Source organism: Carassius auratus, chromosome 30 (genome assembly GCF_003368295.1).
Source record: "Carassius auratus strain Wakin chromosome 30, ASM336829v1, whole genome shotgun sequence".
Classification (NCBI taxonomy): domain Eukaryota; kingdom Metazoa; phylum Chordata; class Actinopteri; order Cypriniformes; family Cyprinidae; genus Carassius; species Carassius auratus.
The window spans coordinates 1,680,157-1,690,301 of NC_039272.1; the positions used below are offsets into that span (position 1 = coordinate 1,680,157).

Sequence of the window (10,145 nt, forward strand, 5' to 3'; positions counted from 1 at the left end):
TCAGCGAGGTAGAGTTTGCGTTCAGTTGCGTTACTAGAACACCTGTAGGCGCTCAGTAGGGAGCTATCGATTACGTGAGTTTGTGGAACCACCTTTGAGTCATTTTAACAACCAGACTTATTTCAAGAAGTGCTCTGAACTCAACCGAAGAGAGCAGCGGCAGGGCTGGTGTGCCGATCATGGGGCTTCTTGGTCGGGATGTGTTTTCGTGGCTGCTGGTGGCCTCTGTTTTCCAGGTGTCGAGTGTGTGTTTGGCGCAGGCCAGTTACCTGTCCACTGCATACCTGAATATTTCCTACACAGACCCTGAAACAAACATAACCAAAAGTTTGCGAGAGGAGATGGGGCTGTATGGGCAAGACTCCCCCAAAACTTCTGTTGTGGGTTACGTGCTATTAGCCGATCCGATCTATGGCTGTGAAGATGACACCTTGTATCAGCGATCGAACGACTCCAGGGTCTGGATCGCCTTAATCCAGCGCGGTAACGGATGCACTTTCACCGATAAAATTAACGTCGCGGCCATGAACGGAGCCGCAGCTGCTATCATTTTCAACGACTATGGGGCAGAAAATCGGGTCATTCAGATGTCCCACCCAGGTATGTGATCCAAAGGGCTCAGGGCGACAGATGAGCTGCTGAACATTTTAGTATGCGTGTATATAAAACTGTTGCCATGTCACTAATTATTCTGATAAATTCTGGCCTCTATTAGTTCCAGTTGTACTCTAACCCGGGCGTTGTGTTGTGTAAGTTGTGTAAAGGTGACGGCTGATATGACCTCTCCTCTCCACCTCTCCAAACTCTTGTCTGTCATCAGGATATTAAAAGAACCGGACTAGAATCGCATATTTTAGCTGGTGCGATCTGGTTTTGAACGCGCAAACCAACTTACTGAGCCTTAGAAAGAGAAATTCTCTGATCAATGACTCAATTTCCTGAAGACTTTTCAGGTGACCTGTTATAAACGTGTTTTATCACGTTGTGCAATGTCATAAAACGAAAGGTTGTGTGTGTGTGTGTGTGTGTGTGTGTGTGTGTATATACGTAGACGAGTAGCATTGATAGTTTATTATAGTTTTGGTTAGTATTTTGAATGTATTTGTATTTTCAATTTTCTTTGCAATATGTGTCGTGTTTGTCATTTTTATTTGTTTTACAATAGTCTTTTTATTTTTATTTATTTAGTCGTTTTATTATATGGGTTACACTTTATTTTAAGGTGTCCTTGTTACAGTACTAATAATGAGCACTAATAATTAACTACATGTACTTACTTTATGGTTAGGGTGACTTGCATGTTATTACACATAATTTTATTTTTATTATAATAATAAGTACATGTAACTTGTAACAAGAACACCCTTAAATAGTGTTACCACAAAGTTAAACTAAATGAGAATTGTTGCCATGTTAAATAGCTAAAATAAAATCTGTTTTATTTAGATTTCAGTTCAAGTAAAAACATGTGTTTTTATAGTTTTAGCTCTAGATTTCTATATTATTCGTCATTTTTTTTTAAGTAATTTTTTCCCATCATTTTTGTAGTCTAAAATATAGTAAGAATCTCATTAAACAAACTCTGTCCTTGATCACTGTGTCTCGTGCATGACACAAGTTTGCTTAATTTCCTCTCCCTTAATTTAAAACGTATTTTATTTGAGTATGTGTTAGTAAGCAGGTTTGATGTTGCATGTTTGTTGAAGTTTCCACTCTGTTTTTCCTCCTCACCCAACAGGTTGCCCAGCACTACGGTGTGCTTTGCTCTGCGCAGACGTGCTGCTCATGTTTTCAGTATTCTCTCGTCTCTGTGTGTTTCTAGGCACGAGCATCGTTGCAGTCATGATTAGCTACACCAATGGACTGAAGCTGGTCCGGTTGCTAGAGAGGGGCGTGCCTGTTTCCATAGCAATAGACGTTGGGAAGCAGCACAGTCCCTGGATCTCTATGAGTCACTATTCTGTGTTTTTCGTCTCCGTCTCCTTCTTCATCGTTACTGCGGGGACTGTTGGATACTTCATCTTTTACTCCACGCGGAGACTGACGAGCCTCAGACAGCAGAACCGCACACAGGTACAGCACACGATTTGGCATTTGATTTGATTGGCTTTAAACAACACCCCTACTAATATACCGTGGTAACTAGATTCACATAAAATCATATGGTGGTGGTTATTATGATGCAATAAAACTGTTTTAACATCCTTATAAACATAAAAAAAATACAACTGAGTAAATAAGAATGACTAGTAAAATAAACACTAAATGAAGAAGATTCTATATTTATGTTTTGTTGCTTCTTACCAATTTTTAAACCCAAATACTGACAGTGTGAACAAGTGGAGATTTTACAAGACCTTGTTTACCACAGAAGCATAGTTTGACACTCCATGCGTGCTGGTTCATTATTCTAGTATATCTAGCTTCTAACTGGTTGATCTGGTTTCACATTACTGGGTTCTGAGACCATTCTCTTTTTCAGCCCTAATGTCATCACTGTATGTGTGTGAGTTTGGTTCTGTTTTGGTATTAGGCCTAAATTAAGTATCAAGGAAATGTTTGATTTTACCCACAGACACAGAGAAAGTTGCAACTGATGAAGTTAAACTGGGAATGTTTCTAAAAATCGTGTTTTTCAAAGGGAAGTACCATGGAATATTTAATCATACGAAACCAAAATAAATGATTGTGCTAAAAAAATATCCATTCAGTGGTTTGTTATTTTGCTCAGTGGAAAAAGGAAATAAAAGAATTAAAGGAAGTGGCTAAGTAAAAGGCTTTTCAGACCCGTTGAGCTTTACGGCTCACATTTCAGTCGTTGCCTGGTAAATGCATGGTTTTGCTTTGTACCATCAGGAAAATCCGACCTTGATTTCTGAGTATGCTGCACAGCTTCTCATCTGAGCTCTTGTCATTGCAATACTGCTGTAACGCTTGGCCGGACTTCTAGCTAATACACTAATGTTAACATATACACAACATGCCTTTCAAAGTTGTTGGACTGACTTTTTTTTTCCACACTATTCAACTGTCTGTCATCATCAATGTCATGTTCAGTCAAAATACATTTCACACTAGAGAACTTGCATTGCAGACAGGCCTAGAAATTGTTAGTAGAAGTTGCTAAATATCTGTCGGGCATCAGCGACACATCAGTGTTGTTGCTTTTTTTAATGACTTTTGTATGCAATCATTAACTGCCACAGAACTGCTCAAATTGGACAGAATGTGGGCAGCACAATACTCTGCAGGTGATCTACAACAAAATGGTCCACCACAGAGGGTCCACGTCACATTCCTCTTTGTGTCGCTCCTGTAGCGAACTGCAGAAATTTCAAGGCTTTGGTGTTGGCCATCAAGACTGCCATTGGAAGAGAACACTATGTGTATGCTCCCTCCCACCATTTACAGCTAGCAAATGTAACAGTTGTGCTTCGTTTACAATGAGGGTACAAAGTCATAGGGTCTAGAACCTTCACCCTCTCTGTTCCTCTCTGGACTACCTACCTCTTCCCTGATCTGCTTAGACTTTTACAACTTTTAAGAAACTGCTGAAGACTTGCCTCTTCTGCGAATGCCTAATTAATTTACAGTCGTGATGGTAATTCCTGTAATAACTCTTAATATAAAACAGAAAGTGAAATCATTGTTTTTCTTTTCTGCATTATACTTCCGCTCTAGTTTGTGTACTAACGGCTGTATACTTTAAACTGTAAATATTGATAATTATCATAAACCGCTTACAATGCTAAATAGATTTATGTAAAGGAGAAAAAGAGATGTAGATGAATGAATGTATTTAGTTTAGTATGTTTGTGTGAGGAATAAAAATGACTACCTTCTTTAAACATACTTAGAATTGACATGTCTCATATTCATAGAATTTCATATTCACAGTGTGACTCATACTGCATGTTTTCAGATAACACTCATTGTATGGAAAAAACATAAAGAGCTCCAAGAAATACTGTTTTAAAGGCATGTAAGGTGTGCAAAGAAAGTGGATTGTCAAGATTTTTAGATTAAGGCCTACTGTTTGCTGGTGAACAGTCAGCTGTCAATCTCTTAAACATGTTGACAGACAAAACATAGCTTCTGAGAGTTTATTAGAGTGAGTTTGTCATTGTGTCTCATTTGTTTGATGTTTAGTATGGGTATTAGTATGATTGTTTCCTCACTAAGAGCCTCGTGTGGTCTTGCGTGAATGCATGTAAACACTGTTTGGTATAGCTAGTCTATAGACCTTAGTCAGAATAGTAATGAACTCTAATGAGAGGAAAGTCTCGCCCCAGTTTCATAAGCATTCATAAAGTGATTCATTATTAAATCTAACCAGCAATCAGGTTCCTTATCTTGTCTGAAATGTGAGTTTTGAATCTGGATTAAGCTCTTTTGTGCGTGTCAATGTGGTTTAGCTAGAGCTAATTGTTTTTGGTTATCTAATGCATTGACATTCATAGATTTTTAAGTGTGTCTCAAGTTCTTAATGCAGCCACTATATGTGTGAATGAGTCAGCAATACTTCTGTGTGTCCCTTTAAATGTATTTAAATAATCCTTTGTTCTAGGTGTTTGTACAGCAGAGCAAACACGTCTGAATATACTTTCTGTTGATACTCGTGTTACAGTTTTACAATATTCATACACTTCTTGAAAAACCAGGGAGACCAGACCAAAAACACCAAGACACGAGCTGTCACACATCCTGAGCTGTTTCTGTTCTCTTTTTTTCAGAAAAAGCTGAAATCTGAAGCAAAGAAGGCTATTGGCCAGCTGCAGGTCCGCACACTGAGACAAGGGGATCAGGTACATCACAACATTTGTGTTTGTTCACTTTTAATAATTATCTTCTATTTATATTTGTTTTGATTTTTTTATTGGATTTGTGTTTATTCTGTGTTTTAACTCTCGTATAGACAAAAAAAAATTTTAATGGGTTGTTATCACCAGGATAAAAGCAGATATACAAAGATCTTAAAGAACCGTCAGTTGGAACAGTGTTTTGATGATTTGTGCATGTGTGTGTTTGTTTTACAGGAGACTGGCCCTGATGCTGATGCCTGTGCTGTGTGTATTGAGTTGTATAAACCAGGAGATGTTCTATCAGTTCTCACATGCAAGTATGTCTGTCTTTCATTCCGTTCTGTTCTCCGTCAATCACTGTTTTCTCTATAAATCTGACTTTTTCCAGACTTTCTGGTCTTAATGTTGCTATACGCTGTTTTTGTGTTTGCAGTCATTTCTTCCATAAATCTTGCATAGAGCCATGGCTACTGGAGCACAGAACCTGCCCAATGTGCAAGTGTGACATTCTTAAAGCCCTTGGAGTTGAGGTGAGTTTTCAAACTGAGAGTGAAGTCCAGCATTGCACTCCATAAAGCTAGCAACTGAATCTAGTATTTAAAAAAAAAAAAAGTGTTTTAATGGATAATGACTGATAAGATGTAATTTTTCAGGTTTTGGACACAGTCCAAACAGTGTTTACGCAGTAAAACAGTAAGATAAAAATGCAAACAAACAGTAACAGTTTAAAGTTTAAAGTGTTAGCATGGCAATACAAATTTTTGGGAAATTGCAAAATGAAGAACATAACATTACTAAGCATTATGCATTATTACTTTGAAAAGTATAAGGAGAAGTCAGATTCTCTCTGTTGGTCATGTGGTAGAGGAACAGATGTTCATATGCTTTTTTTGGTGAAATCTTGGTACCATGTGAGAAGTCATGCGTGTAGAGCATTTGAGTTCTGAGTCATGCGGAGTGCGACAGGGAGCAGAAGTTCATTGATGTTTGTGCTGATTAATGTTGTGTGCTGCTGGGAGAGATATGGTGTTCTTTGGTCTTTGGTCACATATATAAATGAAATAATTTATTGTAGCTGTGAGTGAAGGTAGATAGAGCATTATAAGCAGTGTCACACCTCAGCTCAAAGGTTGTCACATGTTCAACTAAGACATGTTCATGTTTTATAAGATTTCTACTTCATATAAATGTTCGACTTTAAAGACTTGGTTCACTCCAGAATAAATGTTTGTCTTTCTTTCTTCAGTCAAAAATAAATTAATATTTTTATCAGTATAGTGGACTTCGAGTGCAGCTTCAAAGGGCTCTACACGATCCCACCCAAGCAATAAGGGTCTTATCTAGCAAAAAATGTAAAATCTGTTAGGTTTCAAAAGATTTAACCGATACAAACACAAATAGAAATTTTAAACAAACTCATACAAAGACATATAAATATGTATCTTTCAACATACAGCAACTTTTGAATGGTCCTGCTCCTCCACACTTGTAAATGCTGGGGTGGTACTTACACCTACATCACGTGTGACTTTTTCATCTTGACTGTGTAATGCGTGAAGTCGTGGATGTGCATCGTAGACCTAGTGCAAGATGAGCATTTGTGGTTAGAAAATGACCGATCTCTTCATTAAATAAGATCCTTATTCCTTGGCTGGGATCATGTAGAGCTGTTTGAAGCTGCACTGAAATTGCAGTTTGGACCTTCAACCTATTGGTCCTCATTGAAGTCCATTATATGGAGAAAAATCTTTTCAAATAAATAAAGATCATGTGAGACTGAAGTAATGATGCTCAAAATTCAGCTTTGCTATCAAAGGAATAAATTACATTCTATGCTAAAATAGAAAACAGCTATTTTAAATTGAAGTAGTTTTTACTATATTTTTTATAAAATTAATGCAGGCTTCTGAGAAAAAAAAAAAAATCTTGCTGACCCCAAACTTTTTAACAGTAATGTTTAGGGCTGCGTAAAAAATATAGATATCTCGATTTTAATTGATTCTCATTTTTATGAAACAATACTGATTACCTGCTTAACTGATATAGAAATAATGAAGGAATAGCATACATCTGTCCATTAAATGGCTTTTGAGTCAAATGTCCAATCATTTATAGTCCCTTGAAATAAGGGGGAGGTACATATTAAAGAGCTGTAATTCCTTAACCTTTCCTCCAATTACCCTCAAATTAAAGCTCAGAGTGTGCACTTTAAGCCCATATTCATTAACTTGAATATGTTTTGGTCAACAGCTAAAATAATAAAAAATTGTGCCTGTGTCCAAATATATAGTACTGACTTATTACAAAAACATTGCTACTTTTAATGTCTGCGCTATGGTGGTATTCACCTCTCTGCTGCAGTGAGATCTAACTGGGATGCTTAGTCATGCTCACCTTGGTGAAAATATCTGACAGATTGGGCAGCACTCCTATGGTGTTACATTCTGTTCCCGTACTGTCCTTTGTAAGTCTCTTTGATCCTGCTCCCATTCCAGACTGAGAGGATGCATGTGACAGGGTTACCTGTGGGCCCATCCTTAACTTCCACAAGCAAAGATGTGAAAGATGTACAGTGTGCTGTCTCTTAAATGCATGTATTGCAGCTAGCTTACTAGCTAGTGTTATCCATAAAACACATCTTTTTACTTCTTTTAGCTGTTCTGTGTTCACACTCAGCAGAGATTGACTATTTCATCTGTCAGTTAGGCAGAATTTGTTGCTGTATTTAATGTGCTGTTGGTATTTTAATCCCAGCCCTAATGTAAGCCATCTTGTTCTTTAAGGACGGCACATTGGCTGACAGTATACTGGTAAAATTGGGTGATACCCAAGGGATGGATTGTTCTGAACACCGGAGCACCTCCCACTGAGCTTCTTGCACCTTGGGAGCTCACCTTTGTTCTTTCTTTTCCAAAGACCCGAGCTGACACAAGCAGCTTAGCTGTTGTAAATAGTGTTCATGAAAATGTGGTGTTAGTAAATGAACCTTGATTACAGTAACTGAAGGCTGGGTGGATCCTCTCTCACTTGTAGTTATAAAGCTGCACTGCTGCTTAGTCACCATGCCTTGCATACACGGAAAGTAGGAGAATTAGCTCAGTTTGTTCTTCCTCCTTTGGCAGCGTGTAGCATTCAGTTCCCCTTTGGTTCTAAGTGTGTAATTGGAGGAAATATCTAGTTTTCAGTTTTGAACATTCGATCAGTGCACACACACATTTGGCCCAATGTTTGCTGACATGTTCTTTTCTGAATTTCTCTCTTGCAGATGGATGTTGAGGAGCAGCCACAGATTTCAGTGCCTGATTTCAGATCTTTTGCTACCTCTGAGGACCTGCAGAGTGAGACCGTGTCACACACACACAGTGAGACAGCATCCTCTGGATATACATCCATGCACGGAAACGAACACCTCGGTTCTGCTGAAGCCTCACAAAATGGTAAAAACAATTTAAAGAAACCACAATCATATTTCTCCCAATATTTTGGAACTCACTCCAAACTTGCTGTGTTTATACTAACCTTGCACATGCAAATTTACAGGAAGGCAAAGCATCTGTGCTGAATGTCACACATTCATGTTAACAGAGTCATAGAAATATTCATTTACATATATGTGTTAGTTGTGGGTGTGAATAAACGGACACACAGGTCAAAAACTATATATCAGTTCCACCAGGATTTTTTTCCTTTTTTTTTTTTTTTAGCCCAAAATTGAATTTCCTGCAGCTTTTCTTAAAAATTATTGCAAGATTAGTGTTTTGCAGTGATAACCACAAATAATCATGATGTACTGAAGTAATTAGTGTTAAGCACTGTGGAAGTAAAGTTACTGAAATTGCGGTCCTGGTCCCTCATGCAAAAGGCAAATGTGACACCAGCATAGAAATATGCAGGTATACTTTGCTGAAAATGCAGAAATTCTGCATGTTAAACAGCTTGTTCACTATCACTGAATCAGTACAGTATCATATTTAGTGACAGTGTCTATTTTACATTTAACAGTTCATTATTATTACAGTTTTATTTTTCTTCTAAAAGTATGATCAGTGATTGCACTCACTCGAAATATTAAAAAGTACATATCCAGTAAAATAATGTACTTATTTAAATTAAATCTACTGGTGAAATATACATAATATTGTTTACAAAATGTTTTTTTTTTATTTATTGTTATTTTACTGTGAAATTCATGACAATACAGAGGCAAGACATTCATTTGTTTTGATTCAGATTTTGATTAGAAATACTGCTTTTCCTCCTATCAGGATGAAGGTTATTTGTTTTTGTTTCTTTTTTACATAAATAAGACCAAAATGCAAGCTACCACAAATAATGCAAATTTGGCTTGATTTTGCATTAAAATCTGTGATCCAAAATCATGAGATCCCGATGGGACTTTTATGCTGTATAATTTATTATTTTTAAATAAATAAATGTTTAATAACTTATTTGCCTAATCAGTGGCATTTTTGGTTGGATTAAGTTGTTCACAGTGTACCTTCAATATGAGGTTTGTAACTTGAAAATATACTTATAGAAACCAAAGTCTGAATCGAGTGATTTTGATCTTTTTGTCTGATTGGTTTGTAGGTGCGCAAGAGGAGCAGTTGGATATGTCGCCTCACTATGACAATCTAGCCTTCGAGGGTGAAGTTCACAGCCAGAGCCAGAGTGACGTTAGGATCTGAGCAGCACAAACAAACACTGATAAAATGCACTCACACAAATGAATGAGGGGTTTTGATTTGAGGACTTGTATCAAAGCATTACTGAGCCCTTTTCTGATTAGTTTCTGACTAAGTGCCTTTAAAATCTCTCTCTCCCTCTCTCTCTCTGACTGTTGTCACTGTGGGTGATCCCAATGATTTTTGGATCAATCAGAATCATCTTTTAATTGTCTGTGGTTAATCCAGGGTATTATGATTTCTGATTCCGGGTTTGAGTCCCGCTGTGGTTGTGTTCAGGTTTTAAGACTCCCAGCCTTCCCTAAGCATCATGATGAGCAGTTATGGAGACGCACAGAGAGAGAGAAAGAGAGTGCTCCATCTGCTGTAAATCAGTGGACTTAATGCAAACTATACTTTTCCCCTGTTTTTGTGACTTATTAAATTATATTGTTCCAGTTTTTATGGAAATTTAAAATTTCGGAAATATTGTGCCTTACACTTATATATGTGTGCAAATGTATATTACTCATCGCATAGGTCTAGACGTAATAGGGGTATTTCTAAAGGAATGAGTTCTCATGATTTTTATATTTAAATAAGGGATGAAAATATTTCTTTACTCTTTCAAATAATAGTACAGACATTAACAATGCAAATAAAATATTTTATGAAATTG

General features: G+C 37.2%; 1 protein-coding gene across 1 annotated transcript; it reads left to right on the top strand.

The window, feature by feature from the left end:
• On the top strand, window positions 1–10,145 carry LOC113048794 (E3 ubiquitin-protein ligase RNF128-like). The gene is made up of 7 exons (XM_026210649.1): window positions 1–600; window positions 1,823–2,073; window positions 4,734–4,805; window positions 5,037–5,119; window positions 5,236–5,332; window positions 8,068–8,239; window positions 9,393–10,145. The coding sequence occupies exons 1-7, from the start codon at window positions 180–182 to the stop codon at window positions 9,488–9,490; spliced, it is 1,194 nt and encodes a 397-aa protein (XP_026066434.1). The 5' UTR covers window positions 1–179; the 3' UTR covers window positions 9,491–10,145.